At 38.5% G+C, this 20,374-nt stretch overlaps 1 protein-coding gene across 1 annotated transcript in view; it reads left to right on the top strand.

Annotated features, from left to right (window-relative positions):
• IKKepsilon (I-kappaB kinase epsilon) overlaps positions 1-20,374 on the top strand; it is a 217,132-nt gene that overhangs the window by 109,521 nt on the left and 87,237 nt on the right. Inside the window, exon 11 of the mRNA XM_090369072.1 lies at positions 10,688-10,789. Coding sequence (XP_090225198.1) covers positions 10,688-10,789 — 102 coding nt within the window. The remainder of the gene's footprint in view (positions 1-10,687; positions 10,790-20,374) is intronic.

Genomic DNA, 20,374 nt, shown 5'->3' with positions numbered 1-20,374 from the left:
GCACCAGCCAAAAAAAAAACCCGAATAAAACAATGATAAAAAAATAATAATAAATAAATAATTAATAATAATTAATAAAAGAAAAGGAAATTAAACCTATCATCCTATGCGCTTCCCTCACCCGAAGGTACTATCCAGATGACCTTTGAATTTCCCCAAACTGTCAGCCTCTACCACCCATGTAGGCAACTTATTCCTGTAATTTATAACTTTCTGGCTAAAATAAAACTTCCTGCAGTCCAATCTAAACATTTCCCCCTGTAACTTGAATTTATGTCCCCTAGTTCTGGCATCATTTATAATCTTGAAATCGTCTTCATTCATTTTACTGATGCCTCTCAGAGCCTTAAACACCTCAATCAAATCTCCTCTAAGGTGTCTAGTTTCCAAACTCTGCAACCCACATATTCGAAGTCTTTCTTCATAACGATGCCCTTTTGCCGATCTCACCAGGCGAGTTACTCGTCTTTGCACCCTTTCAAGAAGCTTGATGTCTTTCTTTAGGTGTGGTCTAACAAAAGCCTTATATAATGGGATTATCACGTCCCTATCTCTACTTGCAAAAGTTCGATATATCATCGATAGGACACCATGGGCCTTCCTTGCAACCTGTTTACAATTCTCAGAGAATTTCATGTCTGACCGTATCGTAACACCCAAGTCCCTTTCCTCCATTACTGGGTTTAGTTGAGCTCCACCAAGTGAATAAGTTATTTTGGGATTACTGTTTCCCAGGTGTAATACTTTACACTTTGTTGGATTAAAGCATAGCTGCCATTTTTCTGACCATTCCTGAAGTCCATCTTGGTCTCTCTGAAGAAGCTCAGCTTGACAGTGATCATTAACTACTCTACCAATTTTAACATCATCTGCAAATTTAGACATCATGCCCTCTATCCCTTCATCGATGTCGTTTATGAAAATTAAAAACAACAGTGGTCCTAATACTGATCTTTGGGGAACCTCACTACTTACACAACCCAATCTGAGGAATAGCCATTTATGACAATCCTCTGCCTCCTGCCCTGAAGCCATCCTGCTATCCATCTAAGGATTTTCGCAATGATTCCAACCTGTTCCAGCTTATAAAGCAACGCTCATGTGGGATTTGTGATCCATTAGTATCATGTATGCATGTATTGTTAACAGGAGAGACTGCTTCTACAGTGATGGGATACACTTAAATAGAAAGGGTGCAAGAATGTTTCCTGATGCTAATGAGGCAGTGTTAGGTGGTTCGGAAAACTGCTAGATTGGGGGGATACAAGGACTAATAGATTAACAGTAGCCACTGGCAGAGGTGAAAGTGATTCTTGCACTGCTTCTATTGGAATGAGCCGCAGCATGGAAAATAAGATGCAGGATATTTCAGAGACTGCTGGGAATCATTGGGGTACAAATAAACACATAGGTTGTGTTAGGGTAGCTAAGAAAAAGAACAGTTGCATGTATACTTGCGTGTACACCAATGCTAGGCGTTTAGTAAATAAATTTGATGAATTTGAGGTATTGCTCAAAACATCAAAGGCAGATATTGTGGGGATTTCAGAGACGTGGTGTCACACAGATATAAGGAATGCAGAACTGGAATTTGGGGAGTACAATGTCTACAGAAAGGATAGACAGGGTAGGAAGGGAGGAGGGGTTATGCTATTAGTTAAGAAATACATAAAATCCAAGGAAGTGAAGCCAGTCGACATTGCTGGACAGTGCAGTGTCGAGTCAGTTTGGTGTGAGATAAGCATTGGGAGATCAAAATTGAGAGTAGGAGTGGGCCAGTAAATCAGAGTCTTATAATGGGGGATTTTAATTTCCCAGATATTGACTGGAAATTGGGGGCTGGTCACTCACACACTAGCAAGGCTTTTGTGGATTTATTGGATGATTGTTTTCTACATCAGCATGTTCGGGAGGCAACTAGAGGGAGTAATACTCTTGATATGATTATCAGTAGTGATTCTTCATGCATTAAGAATCTGCAGGTAAATGAACCACTAGGTGGCAGTGATCACAGTGTGCTGAAGTGGGATTTACTCAAAGAGGTAACTACCATTAGGGGTAAAGGAAAGGGTTATTGCTTTCGGAAAGGCGACTACGATGGACTGAGACAGTATTTAAATTCTATACAGTGGGACCAACTGATGATGTTACCAACAGCAAATTCAAAATGGGAAGCATTCAAAGAACTTATCTTGGAAGCTACTAGGCTTTACATACCAACTAAGAAATATTGTTCAAGGTTTAGGCCAAAATGGATGTCAGATGAACTAATGAGGCATATGGCAGAGAAGAAAAATGCATGGGATACTTACAAATTAACACATGACACAGAAGCCTATGATAGATACAAGTTGATATGCAACCAAGTTACAAAGGAGGTTAGGCAGGCGAAGGCAGATTACGAGAAATCTTTGGCAAGGGATGCAAAGAAAAACAGCAAAGAGTTCTTTACTTATGTAAACTCTAGAAGGAAGGGGATGAATCTGATTGGTCCACTTGATATCGATGGGTCAGCTGTTGATGATCCTGCTCAGGTAGCTAACAAACTGAATGAATATTTTGCATCGACATTCACACATGAGGAGTTATTCAGCGAGGGGAATGCCAGAGGTGTATTCAACTCTGGCAGTAAGCTAGAGAATCTTGTAATAACTGAGAGTAAAGTGGGGGAGAAATTGTTGAAGATAAATACAAGAAAGGCACCTGGGGTGGATGGGATCTATCCAGTTATATTAAAGGAGGCAGCAAAGGAAGTAAGCAAACCCTTAGCCATAATTATGAGAGCTTCCTTGGACTCGGGAAGTACCCATGGACTGGAGATGTGCAAATGTGACCCCAATTCACAAAGGAGGATCAAAGGGTGACACAAGTAATTATAGACCTGTTAGTTTAACTTCTGTTCCTGGAAAATTAATGGAGGCACTGGTTAAAGAAGCACTGCAGGATCATCTAGACAAGACTTCAGTTATAGCTCAGACACAGCATGGTTTTGTTAAGGGGAAGACATGCCTGACCAATTTGATTGAATACTATGATGCAGTCACAAAAGAACTGGATGCAGGGAATAACTTTGATATTATATACTTGGATCTTAGAAAGGCTTTTGATACTGTTGCACGTGGAAGACTGCTGTGCTGGAAGACTGGAGCAGTGTGGCATTGGAGGCAAATTGATGCTATGGATAAAGGGGTGGTTGAGGGGGAGAAGTTGGTTGGGACCATTGGTAATCAATGGACACTGCTCATCGTGGACTAATGTTATTAGTGGAGTCCCTCAGGGTTCAGTATTGGGTCCATTATTGTTTTCTGTATTTATAAATATATTGATGGTATATCAAGCTTAATGTCCAAGTTTACAGACGATACGAAGGTTGGCAGGGTTGTCAAGGACACTACTGACACTATGCTACTGCAACAGGATCTGGAAAGGTTGAGCAGATGGGCTGAGAGGTGGCAAATGAAGTTTAACATTGACAAATGTAAAGTACTACATATGGGAAACAGCAACCCCAAAGCAACGTATCAACTCTGTGGTACTACACTGACAGTGGTAGAGAATTAAAGGGACCTGGGGGTGGTTGTGCAGACAGATATGAAGTTTTCTGGGCAGTGCAGACGGGCTGCAAGAGTAGCTCATGGTGTATTGTCGATGATATATAGGAATTTTTCTAGCAGGGATAAGGAGGTGATTATTCCCTTGTATAAAGCAATGGTCAGACCACACCTAGAGTACTGTATACAGGTCTGGAGGCCTCATTTCAAGAAGAATGTAGAGATGCTGGAACGAGTACAGAGAAGGGCAACAAGATTAGTGAATGGAACAAAGGGGTGCTCTTACGAAGAAAGGCTTAAGTTTTGCAAATTACAGTGTCTGGAGACTAGGCACCGGCGAGGTGATCTGATAGAGGTGTATAAAGCCTTGAATGGTTTGAGCATGCTCAATGCTGATGGGATTCTTCCTCTTGCTCAGAATAATCACCTGAGAGGGCATAAATTCAAATTGAGAAAGGACAGATGTAGGATAGACGTGAGGAAATTTGCCTTTAGCCAGTGGGTGGTTGGTTGGTGGAATAGACTTCCATCCCTTGTCATGGAAGTTGATAGCCTAAATAAGTTTAAGGCTCAGCTGGACAGGTATTTCGAACGATCAGAGGGGTGAAGTGGAAGTGGTTATTTTTTATTTTTTTTTTATTTTATTTTTTTTTTTTTGCCTGATGCTGCATAAGCTTGCTTTCTTGCATCAAATGCCTCTACTAATGCTAATGCTAATGTAATTCAGTGAAACAATGTATTTATTGTGATTTGTTGTGTTTTTGTGTACTGAATTTATGGTAAAAGTGATAAAATGGAATTTCACTGTTATTAATCATCTTTAAAATATATCTAATATGTCTTATTTGTAGGTTATTTCCATTACGAACTAACTTTAAATTAATTACATCAGTACTCCACAATAAAACTAATTTATTCTAAAAGCATAACATTCCAGAACCTGTACCAGTTGCCTGATCACGTGCAAGAATAAATAATTAGAATATTATTCAGAGTATTTACAGTGGACTTTTGATTATCCAGGGTTGTTGGAAAATAAATTTTCCCAGACAGTTGAAACCTCAGCTAATGCACAAAATTAAAGAAAAACTTGTAAATATGACAAGTAAATTTATATATATACTGTATTCATATTTATAAAGTATACTACAGCATCTAACGATTTGCCTATTTAATACCTATGTTTATTTTCTTAAAAATGAAAAACTGTGCAGTTTTTTTTTTGCTTGGCTTGTCTTCCTGCAAATGGCACTATGTAAATTTCAAAGCATCATCTTGTGAATGAAAGGAGTTTCCTTGTTCCCTGTAATCAAGTAGAGACTTCTTAAAGTTGACACTATAGCACCTTTTTTTTTTATTGGTGAACTGATTTTTTTTTTTTTTTTTTTTCAGTGAAAAGGATATCTTTTTCACTTTAACATGTGAATGCATGCAAACACAAATTTAAAAAAAAAAAAAAAAAAAAAAATGCAAGAAGAATGTTAAAAATAACCATAGAGTAGTAAAACTGAAGAATTACTGAATATGACCAGAGTGACCCAGTAAAGATAAGGTAGGGGGAAATTCAAGAGTCATGTCCACAGAAATATTACATAATAGTAAACAAAATCTGTAATGACTTCTGCAAACTGCAGAGACTGTGGTTAATCTGCTCATAGGTAATCAGATTCAACTGTACTCTCACATTTGATCAAGGAACCAGCATAGGTTCTGGAATGTTATGCTTTTAAAATATATTAATTTCATTATGGAATGCTGGTGTAATTAATTTAAGATTAGTTCTTACTGCTTTTAATGATTACAGTTTTATAGATATTTTATAGTTTATCGTAGTTTTTATTGTTTTTTTTTTTTTTTCATTTACAGAGTATTTTATAATTTTCTATTCTTACTGATCACCCATTGTTTTCTGTCTATTTCTAAAACCCTTTTTGTTTTCATAATTGCCACCAGGCTAGCATTTATATTGTCTCTATTAGTTTCTTTTGGTTCACCACTATAGAGTGTTTGTCCAATAAGGTGATTTAAATGCACCTGTTGGAACTGTGTAAGCTATTATACCTCTTTATGTGTTGTTCCTTAGTTTGCTCATTACATTCCTTATTACATCCTTTACCTTAGTATTGTTCTCTGACAGTTATTGTCAAATTTGTTACAACAGCTTCCCTTAAAGCACTAAGGGCCCCCAATGCAGTATTACTTCATATTGTAATTCTCACTGTGATCATATAATCCAAGGACTTTTCATTAACAGTAGCAACTGGCAGAGGTGAAAGTGATTCTTGCACTGCTTCTATTGGAATGAGCAGCAGCCTGGAAAATAAGATGCAGGATATTTCAGAGACTTCTGGGAATCATGCGGGTACAAGTAAACACATGGGTTGTGTTAGGGTGGCTAAGAGGAAGAGCAGGTGCATGTATACTTGCGTGTACACCAATGCTAGGAGTTTAGTAAATAAATTTGATGAATTTGAGGTATTGCTCAAAGCATCCAAGGCGGATATTGTGGGGATATCAGAGACGTGGTATCACACAGATATAAGGAATGCAGAACTGGAATTTGGGAAGTACAACGTCAGGATAGGAAGGGAGGAGGAGTTATGCTATTAGTTAAGAAACACATAAAATCCAAGGAAGTGAAGCCAGTCAACATCGCTGGACAGTGCAGTGTCGAGTCAGTTTGGTGTGACATTGGGAGATCAAAATTGAGAGTAGGAGTGTGCTATAGGCCTAATGACTCTGATGAGTATAATAAGAAACTGTACAGGGAAATAAAGTGGGCCAGTAAATCAGAGAGTCTTATAATGGGGGATTTTAATTTCCCAGATATTGACTGGAATTTGTGGGTTGGTCACTCACACACTAGCAAGGCTTTTGTGGATTTATTGGATGATTGTTTTCTACATCAGCATGTTCGGGAGGCAACTAGAGGGAGTAATACTCTCGATTTGATTATCAGTAGTGATTCGTCATGCATTAAGAATCTGCAGATAGAGGAACCACTAGGTGGCAGTGATCACAGTGTGCTGAAGTGGGATTTACTCAAAGAGGTAAGGCGTCTCCATAGCCAGGTGGGAAGGAGCAGCAGTGCTAGCACACGCATCTTGATTAGACCGGGGTTCGAGCCCGTCACCACCAAATACGGAGGATGCGGAAAGGTCAGGGAATGACCACCGCATATTCCCGGAGCAATATGGCCTTAGTTGCTAATGCTCCTAAAAACCAATTAACAACAACATTAAAGAGGTAACTACCATCAGGGGTAAAGGAAAGGGTTATTTCTTTCGTAAAGGTGACTATTTAAATTCTATACAGTGGGACCAACTGATGATGTTACCAACAGCAAATTCAAAATGGGAAGCATTCAAAGAACTTATCTTGGAAGCTACTAGGCTTTACATACCAACTAAGAAATATTGTTCAAGGTTTAGGCCTAAATGGATGTCAAATGAACTAATGAGACATATGGCAGAGAAGAAAAATGCATGGGATACATATAAATTAACACGTGACACAGAAGCCTATGATAGATATAAGTTGATCTGTAACCAAGTTACAAAGGAGGTTAGGCAGGCGAAGGTAGATTACGAGACATCTTTGGCAAAGGATGTAAAAAAAAACAGCAAAGAGTTCTTTACTTATGTAAACTCTAGAAGGAAGGGGATGAATCAGATTGGTCCACTTGATATCGATGGTTCAACTGTTGATGATCCTGCTCAGCTAGCTAACAAACTAAATGAAAATTTTGCATCGACATTCACACATGAGGAGTTATTCAGTGAGGGGAATGCCAGAGGTGTATTCAACTCTTGCAGTAAGCTAGATAATCTTGTAATAACTGAAAGTGAAGTGGAGGAGAAATTGTTGAAGATAAACACAAAAAGGCACCTGGGGTGGATGGGATCTATCCAGTTATATTAAAGGAGGCAGCACAGGAAGTAAGCAAACCCTTAGCCATAATTATGAGAGCTTCCTTGGACTCAGAGGAGGTACCCACAGACTGAAGATGTGAAAATGTGACCGCAATTCACAAAAGAGGATCAAAGGCTGACACAAGTAATTATAGATCTGTGCGTTTAACTTCTATTCCAGGAAAATTAATGGAGGCACTGGTTAAAGAAGCACTGCAGGATCATCTAGACAAGGACAGTTAAGCTCGGACACAGCATGGGTTTGTTAAAGGGAAGTCTTGCCTGACCAATTTGATTGGATACTATGATGCAGTCACAAAAGAACTGGATGCAGGGAATAACTTTGATATTATATACTTGGATCTTAGAAAGGCTCTTGATACTGTTGCACGTGGAAGACTGCTGCACAAATAGGAGCATTGCGGCATTGTAGGCAAATTGCTGCTATGGATAAAGGGGTGGTTGAGGGGGAGAAGGCAGAGAGTGGTAATCAATGGACACTGCTCATCGTGGACGAATGTTATTAGTTGAGTCCCTCAGGGTTCAGTGTTGTGTCCAATTATTGTTTTCTGTATTTATAAATAATATTGATGATGGTATATCAAGCTTAATGTCCAAGTTTGCAGACGATACAAAGGTTGGCAGGGTTGTTAAGGACACTACTGATGCTATGCTGCTGCAACAGGATCTGGAAAAGTTGAGCAGATGGGCTGAGAGGTGGCAAATGAAGTTTAACATTGACCAATGTAAAGTACTACATATGGGAAACAGCAACTCCAGAGCAGCGTATCAACTGTGTGGTACTACACTGACAGTGGTAGGGAATGAAAAAGACCTGGGGGTAATTGTGCAGGCAGATTTGAAGTTCTCTGAGCAGTGCAGATGGGCTGCAAGAGTAGCTCATGGTGTCTTGTCAATGATATACAGGAAAATTTTCTAGCAGGGATAAGGAGGTGATTATTCCCTTGTATAAGGCAATGGTTAGGCCACACCTTGAGTACTGTATACAGGTGTGGAGGCCTCATTTCAAGAAGGATATAGAGATGCTGGAATGAGTACACAGAGTGGCAACAAGATTAGTGAATGGAATAAAGTGTTGCTCTTACGAAGAAAGGCTTAAGTTTTGCAAATTACAGTGTCTGGAGACTAGGCACTGGCGAGGTGATCTGATAGCGGTGTATAAAGCCTTGAATGGTTTTGAGCATGCTGAATGCTGATGGGATTCTGCATCTTGCTCAGAATAATCACCTGAAAGGGCATAAATTCAAATTGAGGAAAGACAGATGTAGGATAGATGTGCGGAAATTTGCCTTTAGCCAGCGGGTAGTTGGTTGGTGGAACAGACTTCCATCCCTTGTTGTGGAAGTTGATAGCCTAAATAAATTTAAGGATCAGCTGGACAGGTATTTCGAACGAATGGAGGGGTGAAGTGGAAGTGTGTTTTTTTTTTGGGCTGATTCCGCCTAAGCTTGCTTTTCTTGCATCATATTCCTCCAGTAATATACATGTATATTTATTTGGCATAAATTTTGAATATTTCATGAGCATGCTAATATACTGATTCATCTTTACATTTACAAGGCAATGGTCAGGCCACACCTGGAGTACTGTGTACAGGTCTGGAGGCCTCATTTTAGGAATGATGTAGAGTTGCTAGAACGAGTACAAAGAAGGGCAACAAGATTGGTGAGGGGAACAAAGGAATACTCTTACCAAGAAAGGCTTAAGTTCTGCAAATTGCAGTGCCTGGAGAGTAGGCACCTGCGAGGTGATCTGATTGGTGTGTATAAGGCCTTGAATGGGTTGAGCAAGCTGAATGCTGATGGGATTCTTCGTCTTGCTCAGACTAAGAACCTGAGGGGATACAGTTTCAAATTGAGGAAAGATAGTTGTAAAATAGATATGTGGAAATTTGCCTTTAGCCAGCGGGTTGTTGATTGGTGGAGCAGGCTTCCATCTTTTGTTGTGGAAGCTAATAGTCTAAATAAATTTAAGGCTGAGCTGGAGAGGCATTTGGAACAAATGGAGGGATGAAATGGGAGGGTTTGGTTTTTTTTTTTTTGGCTGATGCTGCATAGGCTTGCTTTCTTGCATCATATTCCTCTACTAATGCTAATCTTTCTGTCTGCCTATTCTAGAGATCAAGGGCCCAATGTTTTTGTAATTAAGTTCCTGGTTAAGTTTTTTCATTTCCTGCTTTCTTGGTACAGTTTCTTCTCCAACCTTAGTCCATAGAAATATTTACATACATTTTGCTACTTGTGATATTGGTTTATGCCAGAAAACCATCATGCTTACATTTGATCATGAATATATTAATGTTTTGTTTTTAATCAAGTCTTATTTATTTGTCTCTTGTGAGTGAACTATGTGAAACTTTTTTTCTATAATGAATGTTTTAAACTGCAGTGATAATGTTTTTTATGTTTTTACTAATGCAGAACTCATTTTTCTTAAAGATAAATTGGTGATGTTACATAGATTCACATGAGTCTTACTTTCACTATTGATGCTTGCATGCTTCCTGAAGTATAACTAAGTTTTTTTTTTTTTTTTTTTTTTCCCCAAACATTGATGTAAGATGTATCGGCATCAACTTGCTGAATTTGGCTGTATTTTTGACTGAAACCTTTGTAGCATCATAAATCTTGTTAATTACCTCCATAGCTTGCATTAATTCTGTGTAGGTGACTTACTTCTGCTCCTCTTATTCTTCATAAATATAATGGACTTTTCATTGTTGTTTATTATCTGCAGTTCAGCATTTTACTGTATATGCTTTTTGATGGCATTCTTTTTTCAACCTTCTTATAAATGAATATGTTACTACTTCCTCAAGTTGTCCCAACATTAATTAAAAGCTGGTGCAGTCATTCTTTGTGTAATGTGGAAGGTAATTTTACGTAGCACCTTGCACATTACAAAGAGAATGTAATATGCAAGATACTATCCATCATATCACTGATATGATGGATGCTATCCTTGTGAAGGATATGACATATCCACTATCCCATCTCACTCTTCCAATGGAGAAGTAATGAGATGCAGTTAAGTGAATATTCAACAGATTTTCTTTAATATGTATATAATTTTTAATAGTTACTTGGTTAGAATGACCTTTTGTTATAATGAGTGTTTCTTTTTCTCTCAGCTCATTATTGCAGCGTTATATTGTATTTGTATGCACTATTGTATACACTTTTTTGATGACATTCTTTATTTCAGCCATCTTATTAATGAAGATGTTCAAATGCTGTGTGGATTCCTGGAAAAAGTTACTTATGAAGCTGAAAGAATAGAGTGCCACCTAAATCACATATTATCTCGGTAGTTATATCTTTAGATGATTTGTCAGTATTTACAGTAATGAGTTATATGAAAAACATAATATTACAGACTAATAATAGGTATACTGTTTGTTTGAAAACCAGCAAATTGAGTAATTGTGAAATCTAACAAAATGTACATTATAATATAGGTGATATAAAAAGGAAAGAACAGATAATAAATAATTTTGCTATTATACTTACATTTACTATTCGAAATTATGCATATTGCTGCATTTTAGAGACAGACAAATCTGTTCTTGTTATAACTAGAATATTAGCATTAGCATTAGTAGAGGCATACGATGCAAGAAAGCAAGCTTATTCAGCATCAGCCCAAAAAAAAAAAAAAAAACCCTCTCCCATTTCACCCCTCCGTTCGTTCGAAATACCTGTCCAGTTGAGCTTTAAATTTGTTTAGGCTATCAACTTCAACAACAAGTGATGGAAGTCGGTTCCACCAACCAACCACCCGCTGGCCAAAGGCAAATTTCCGCACATCTATCCGACATCCGTCCTTCCTCAATTTGAATTTATGCCCTCTGAGGTGATTATTCTGAGAAAGATGAAGAATCCCATTGGCATTGAGCATGCTCAAACCATTCAAGGCCTTATACACCTCTATCAGATCACCTCGCCGGTGCCTAGTCTCCAGACCCTGTAATTTGCAAAACTTAAGCCTTTCTTCGTAAGAGCAACCCTTTGTTCCATTTACTAATCTTGTTGCCCTTCTCTGTACCCGTTCCAGCAGCTCTACATCCTTCTTGAAATGAGGCCTCCAGACCTGTATACAGTACTCAAGATGTGGCCTAACCATTGCCTTATACAAGGGAATAATCACCTCCTTATCCCTGCTAGAAAAATTCCTGTATATCATTGACAAGACACCATGAGCTACTCTTGCAGCTCGTCTGCACTGCTCAGAGAACTTCATATCTCCCTGCACAATTACCCCCAGGTCCTTTTCATTCTCCACCACTGTCAGTGTGGTACCGCAGAGTTGATACGTTGCTCTGGGGTTACTGTTTCCCATATGCAGTACTTTACATTTGTCAATGTTAAACTTCATTTGCCACCTCTCAGCCCATCTGTTCAACCTTTCCAGATCCTGTTGCAGCAGCATAGCGTCAGTAGTGTCCTTGACGACCCTGCCAACCTTTGTATCATCTGCAAACTTGGACATTAAACTTGATATCCCATCATCAATATCATTCATAAACACCGAAAACAACAACGGACCCAACACTGAACCTTGAGGAACTCCACTAATAACATTAGTCCACGTTGAGCAGTGTCCATTGATTACCACTCTCTGTCTTCTGCCACTCAACCATCCCCTTATCCATAGCAGCAATTTGCCTCCAATGCCACACTGCTCCAATTTGTGCAGCAGTCTTCCATGTGCAACAGTATCAAAAGCCTTTCTAAGATCCAAATATATAATATCAAAGTTATTCCCTGCATCCAGTTCTTTTGTGACTACATCATAGTATCCAATCAAATTGGTCAGGCAAGACCTGCCCTTAACAAAACCATGCTGCGTCTGAGCTATAACTGAATTCTTGTCTAAATGATCCTGCAGTGCTTCTTTAACCAGTGCCTCCATTAATTTACCTGGAACAGAAGTTAAACTAACAGGTCTATAATTACTTGTGTCAGCCTTTGATCCTCCTTTGTGAATTGGGGTTACATTTGCACATCTCCAGTCTATGGGTACCTCCCCTGAGTCCAAAGAAGCTCTCATAATTATGGCTAGGGGTTTGCATACTTCCTTTGCTGCCTCCTTTAATATAACTGGATAGATCCCATCCACCCCAGGTGCCTTTTTTATGTTTATCCTCAACAATCTCTCCTCCACTTTCCTCTCAGTTATTACAAAATCATCCAGCTCACTGCCAATGTTTACTTTACCTACATCATTCTCCTTCCTGAATAACTCCTCATGCGTGAATGTAGATGCAAAATACTCGTTTAGATTGTTAGCCACCTGAGCAGGATCCTCAACTGTTGAACCATCAATATCCAGTGGACCAATCTGATTCATCCCTTTCCTTCTCGAGTTCAAGTATGTAAAGAACTCTTTTCTGTTTTTCTTTGCATCCTTTGCCAAGGATTTTTCGTAGTCTGCCTTTGCCTGCGTAATCTCCTTTGTGACTTGGTTACAGACCAACTTATATCTATCATAGGCTTCCATGTCACCCATTAATTTATATGTATCCCATGCATTTTTCTTCTCTGCCACATGTCTCATTAGTTCATCTGACAACCATTTAGGCCTAAACCTTGAACAATATTTCTTAGTTGGTATGTAAAGCCTGGTAGCCTCCAAGATTAGTTCCTTGAATGCTTCCCATTTTGAGTTTGCTGTTGGTAACATCATCAGATGGTCCCACTGTATAGAATTTAAATACTGTCTCAGACCATCATAGTCGCCTTTACGAAAACAAAAACCCTTCCCTTTACCTCTGATGGTAGTTACCTCCTTGAGTAAATCCCACTTCAACACACTGTGATCACTGCCACCTAGTGGTTCATTTATCTGCAGGTTCTTAATGCATGAAGAGTCACTACTGATAATCAGATCAAGAGTATTGCTCCCTCTTGTTGCCTCACGAACATGCTGGTGTAGAAAACAATCATCCAATAAATCCACAAAAGCCTTGCTAGTGTGCGAGTGACCAACCCACAAATTCCAGTCAATATCTGGGAAATTAAAATCCCCCATTATAAGACTCTCTGATTTACTGGCCCACTCTATTTCCCTGTACAATATCTTATTATACTCATCAGAGTCATTAGGCCTATAGCACACTCCTACTCTCAATTTTGATTTCCCTATGCTTATGTCACACCAAACTGATTCGGCACTGCCCTGTCCATCGATGTCGACTGGCTTCACTTCCTTGGACTTTATGTGTTTCTTAATTAATAGCATAACCCCTCCTCCCCTCCTGTCCTGTCTATCCTTTCTATACACATTGTATTCCCCAAATTCCAGTTCCGCATTACTTATATCTGTGTGACACCACGTCTCTGATATCCCAACAATATCTGCCTTTGATGTTTTGAGCAATACCTCAAATTCATCAAATTTATTTACCAAACTCCTAGCATTGGTGTACACGCAGGTATACATGCACCTGTTTCTATTCTTAGCTACCCTAACACAACCCATGTGTTTACTTGTAACGCAATGACTACCAGCAGTCTCTGAAATATCCTGCATCTTGTTTTTCAGACTTCTGCTCATTTCAATAGAAGCAGTGCAAGAATCACTTCCACCTCTGCCAGTGGCTACTGTTAATCTATTAGTCCTTGTATCCCCCCCAACTAGCAGTTTTCCGACCCACCTAACACTGCCTCGACAGCATCAGCAAAAATTCTTGCACCCTTTCTATTTAAGTGTATCCCATCCCTGTAGAAGCAATCTCTCCTGTTAACAAGTACAGTCCAGGCTGAAAAAAATTCTACCCCTTGAGCCTTGCACAATCCCTCCAGGGCCGAATTGATCGACAAGGCTCTCATCATATACTCCCTCCTATCGTGTCTGGGCAGAATTGCAGACACTTTCAAGTTCAACCCTAATTCACGGCTTTTTTTCAGCAGTGACCTGTACTTGCTAAGTAATTCCGCCGGTCTCCTACTCTTAATATCATTCGTTCCAACGTGTACAACTATATCACCTTTTGTGCCCTTAAAAGATGATATCCGCTCTACAATGTCATCAACCTTTGCCCCTGGCAGACATACCCTGGTCCTATTCCACCTATCCTTTTTACAAAGCATGTTCCCCGTTTCCCTGACAATAGAGTCACCAACAACTACTAATTCCTGTGGGACCAGCGCATTCTGCCTAGGGGGCTGCTTCTGTGTTGCCTGATGACCAAGTGCAAGCTCTGGCGTTGATGTGGGCAGCTGAGAGCTTGATGGGCCCCTCAATTTATTTCCTTCGAGGGCATCCACCCTGTCCTTCAAGCTCTCATAAAGGCCCATAACAACAATTAGCATTAGCATTAGTAGAGGCATATGATGCAAGAAAGCAAGCTTATACAGCATCAGCCAAAAAAAAAAAAAAAAAAAACTATTCAGCCAAAAAAAAAAAAAATTATCAAAATTTCTTGCGACAACCGACTAACTGGTTAAAATAAATTTATTAAAATAAAAATATAATATATACATAAGATAAAACAGAAATAAAATAAAAGTGTTAAAATATATAGTAGCTTTCGAAGCAAAGATAGGATAGATAGGAAGACTGAAAGCTGAGAAGAAACATCGTCACAAGAAAAAGATAAATATTGATGAACTAAGGGATGAATAGATACGTGGGCAAGTGAGAATAATGTTGAACAATCAGTTACTGCAATGCAATATCAGCAAGAGTGATGTAGCAGATGGTTGGGAAAGGATTTAAAGCACAGCTGTCAAGACTAGTAAAGAGATTCTATGAACAGAGTCAAAAATGGTGCAAAAGAAATGGATGATGGAGATTTTGAGTCTGATGGATCACCGAAGAGTGGTTAAGAAGTAGTTAATTTTGAATACAACAGAATTTGGAAATTGATCAAAATGAAGATAAATAAAGGCAAAGGAGGAATGGATGGAAGAAAGATGTGAAGAAATCAAGATTTTACTCCAAAAACATGACGAATTTAATCTGCACAGAAAGTTAAAAGGAAATGGAGGAATTTTCAGAAAGAGAGAAATGACCTTCATGAGAAATACTGAGAATGGATTGCTGATGGACCAAGACAAAAAGAGATTTGTTCAGTGATCTGGATAGACTGAATGCAATGGGAGACAGAACTGACATGGAAGGGCCAAAGATATTACAATCAGAGGTCTGCTATGCCATCCAACAGACATCAACTGGAAAAGCTCCTGGTCCAGATGAAGTTGCAACTGGGATGCTCAAACTTATTGATGATGATAACATAGGAAAGCTTACTGACCTATTCAGTAAGGTATACCAAACAGGACATATCCCAGATGATTGGTTTAAATCAACTTTCATGACACTTCCTAAGAAAAGTAATCCTAAGTCTTGCAGCAGCTTCTGACTAATCACTCTTATGAGTCATGTGCTGAAAATATTACTGTAAGTGATTCGAAACCATATATTCACTAAATGTGAATATATGTTTGGTTACACACAATTCAGATTCTGCAATGGCCTTGGAACTCGAGAAGCACTTTTCTGCATATGAGTATTAATACAGACAGACATGCAGAGACTTAGGACAAGATGTGTGTATATATATATATATAGCATTAGCAGAGGCATATGATGCAAGAAAGCAAGCTTATGTAGCATCAGCCAAAAAAAAAAAAAAAAAAAAACTTCCACTTCATCCCTCCGTTCGTTCGAAATACCTGTCCAGCTGAGCCTTAAATTTATTTAGGCTATCAACTTCCACAACAAGGGATGGAAGTCTGTTCCACCAACCAACTACCCGCTGGCTAAAGGCAAATTTCCGCACATCTATCCTACATCTGTCTTTATGCCCTCTCAGGTGATTATTCTGAGCAAGAGGCAGAATCCCATCAGCATTGAGCATGCTCAACCCATTCCAGGCTTTATACACCTCTATCAGATCACCTCGCCGGTGCCTAGTCTCCAGACACTGTAATTTGCAAAACTTAAGCCTTTCTTCGTAAGAGCAACCCTTTGTTCCATTCACTAATCTTGTTCCCCTTCTCTGTACTTCTTCCAGCAGCTCTATATCCTTCTTGAAATGAGGCCTCCAGACCTGTATACAGTACTCAAGGTGTGGCCTGACCATTGCCTTATATAAGGGAATAATCACCTCCTTATCCCTGCTAGAAAAATTCCTGTATATCATTGACAAGACACCATGAGCTAATCTTGCAACCCATCTACACTGCTCAGAGAACTTCATATCTGCCTGCACAATTACCCCCAGGTCCTTTTCATTCTCTACCACTGTCAGTGTAGTACCACAGAGTTGGTACGCTGCTCTGGGGTTGCTGTTTCCCATATGTAGTATTTTTACATCTGTCAATGTTAAACTTCATTTGCCACCTCAGCCCATCTGCTCAACTTTTCTAGATCCTGTTGCAGCAGTGTACTGTCATTAGTGTCATTAACAACTCTGCCAACCTTTGTATCGTTTGCAAACTTGGACATTAAGCTTGATATACCATCATCAATATTATTTATAAATACAGAAAACAATAATGGACCCAACACTGAACCCTGAGGGACTCCACTAATAACATTAGTCCATGATGAGCAGTGTCCATTGATTACCACTCTCTGCCTTCTCCCCTTCAACCACCCTTTTATCCATAGCAGCAATTCGCCTCCAATGCCACACTGCTCCAATTTGTGCAGCAGTCTTCCATGTGCAACAGTATCAAAGGCTTTTTTAAGATCCAAATATATGATATCAAGGTTATTCTTTGCATCCAGTTTCTTTGTGACTACATCATAGTACCAATCAAATTGGTCAGACAAGACTTCCCCTTAACAAACCCATGCTGTGTCCGAGCTATAACTGAAGTCTTGTCTAGATGATGCTGCAGTGCTTCTTTAACCAGTGCCTCCATTAATTTCCCTGGAACAGAAGTTAAACTAACAGGTCTGTAATTACCTGTGTCTCCCTTTGATCCTCCTTTGTGGATTGGGGTCACATTTGCACATCTCCAGCCCATAGATACCTCCTCTGAGTCCAGGGAAGCTCTCATAATTATGGCTAAGGGCTTGCTTACTTCCTTTGCCACCTCCTTTAATATAACTGGATAGATTACATCCATCCCAGGTGCCTTTCTTGTGTTTAGCTTTGACAATTTCTCCTCCACTTTACTCTCAGTTATTACAAGATTATCTAGCTTACTGCCAGAGTTGAATACACCTCTGGCATTTCCCTCCTTGAATAACTCCTCATGTGTGAATGTCGATGCAAAATATTCATTTAGTTTGTTAGCTCCCTGAGCAGGATCATCAACAGTTGAACCATCGATATCAAGTGGACCAATCTGATTTATCCCCTTCCTTCTAGAGTTTACATAAGTAAAGAACTCTTTGCATCCTTTGCCAAAGATTTCTCGTAATCTGCCTTCGCCTGCCTAACCTCCTTTGTAACTTGGTTACAGACCAGCTTATATCTATCATAGGCTTCTGTGTCACATGTTAATTTATATGTATCCCATGGATTTTTATTCTGTCACATGTCTAATTAGTTAGTCTGACATCCATTTAGGCCTAAATCTTGAACAATATTTCTTAGTTGGTATGAAAAGCCTAGTAGCTTCCAAGATTAATTCTTTGAATGGTTCCCATTTTGAATTCTTCTTCTTCCATTGACTGGAAATCTTATCCATAGTTTTGCTGATGATAGCACATTGCATTCAGCCTTCCAGTTTGAGAAACCTTGCCTTGCACAAACAGCTTCAACTTCTTGAATATCCACTACCCATTCCTTAAATGCTGATCTCCAGGTAATTCTCCAGTGGAGCAAAGATAACTTAGTTGATTTCAATCCTCTTAAAACTGTGGGTCTGTGCCCGTAATACCCCTCTCAGGCTTCTAGATTCCATTCAAAAGAGGGCAGTTAGGTTAATCAACAACTGATATCTAACAGAATACTCTCCATTCTGTCTCATAGATGTTCTGTTTCTGCTGCATGCCTTTTTTGTATAATAAATGATTGATAGTAAATAATTGATGTGCAGTTGAACACACTGATAGTCGTCTAATATAAGATCCAACTGTCATGCCCCTCTGATCATCCATTAACTCTTTTACATAATTTTTCTTTCTGCAGGAAAACCTGAATTGCCTGCTATGTGACATGTTCATCCCCTTTATTGTGTAACTGGTTTGCATATTTACACATCCAAATGTACTTTTCTGTAGTCAGAGGAGTTTACCTCTTACTTATGATATAATAGAGTATAATGCTGGCAGGCTAATATTCCTAAGGCAAAAAAAAAAAAAAAAAAGCATTAGTAGCAGTCTCATTAGATGATCATTATAATGAACAGCCATGAAGTGTGTGCTGCTGACAAGTATTTTTCTCAATTTCTTATACAACATAATTAACACGGTATAAAGTCATAAATTAACAGGAAGTGGAAGTAAAAATTTAATGTTACATATACTTGCTTATTTTTGAAAGACAAGAGCATGAGTAGTTAATTTGCAAGTGTTGTACACACAAAAAATAATCATAATATGAGATATCTTATACTACACAGGGATTCTCAAACTGTTAGTCACCCCCCCAACAAAAGGATTTACATGCTACTTAAGGGAAGAAGAGCAGAAAATTTTGTTTTCTCCAGGTTTTAAATGTGATTGTCTTTATGTGTATTTCCAGTGCAACAGTTTTATTTCATAAAGTTTAAGGCTCTATCATTGTTTTATTTAATATATAGACCAGTCATCTGAATTCAGTTGTAGAGAAATAATTTTTCCTACAATTGTTGTTTCTAATCTACATAAATGATGTTGACAAAGGAATAGAGGGTGTAATATCAAAATTTTCAGATGATGAGAAAACTAGAGTGTTAATGATCATTGCCAAGCAGCATTCCTTGAAACAGCATTTTCTGCAATAAAACTTAGCTGCTCCTTGAAGGTAGGTAGGTCTCAAGGTGCAGCTAAGTTTTATTGCAGAAAAATGCAAGGTCTTAAAAGCAGCCCATTTATAAATTTGGTGGGACTGAATTAAAAACAGTAGGAAGCAAGGGATTTCTCCGTACTGTTCTCCAAGCCATGTAGACAGGCAGCAAGGAAGACCTATTACAAAAAAATTCCTTGTAGAAATAAAGATAGGGAGGTCATAATCCCACTGTTAAGACAACATTGGAATACTGTGTCCAAGTTTGGAGACTGCATCTGAAAAAGGACATTGAGCTTCTCAGTGTTCCTTCTTGAGTCAAGGCAAACTAAAAAACAATGTCCCAGTTGAGGCAAATTAAAAAAAAGAAGAAAAAGAAGCTGAAGTTCTCAAATGGCAGATTATTTTATAACAGTCTGAATCTCAGATTCCTATAGAAGAGTCAATAAATATACAATATATTACGTATGATATAAAAAGCAGCAAGCTACTTTTTTAAAAAAAAATTATGACGTGCATGTGCACACCTTTTCTTTCTGAAGGAATGAAGTCCCTTAAGCCTTATTACTTCAGCTTTTATTATTTTGAAATTAGATACTTGTATTTGTATTTCATTTGGAAAAGATGAAAAGTTCAGTATTGTATTTTGTTATTCACTTTATCAGTTAAAGTATTTCCTTTAATATTTCTCTCATGTACAAATTGTAACTCGATGTACTTGGGCTGAAATCTGTCATCAGAAAAAAAAAAAAAAAAACTTCTGTTGAGCTGTGCTGAGAATTTCTTCTTTGAACTTCTATGCATGGTTTATTATTTTCTGTTAAATTATACTATTATTTCACTTAAATAGCAAAAACATTCTTTATAACATATGCAGTTATCACTACTGTAAAATTTAGACAAGATAGTTTCCAGTAATTTGGTTGTCAATAGGCTCTTAGTGAGCAATATATCAATTGTTCAGTACTGGTATTGAATATTTTGATTTCTGTATTTATGAA

Source organism: Mastigoproctus giganteus, chromosome 2 (genome assembly GCF_048544385.1).
Source record: "Mastigoproctus giganteus isolate SK-2022 chromosome 2, ASM4854438v1, whole genome shotgun sequence".
Classification (NCBI taxonomy): Eukaryota; Metazoa; Arthropoda; class Arachnida; order Uropygi; family Thelyphonidae; genus Mastigoproctus; species Mastigoproctus giganteus.
The sequence above is the reverse complement of the archived record's forward strand: the minus strand, read 5'-3'. Positions and strand labels throughout refer to the sequence as shown.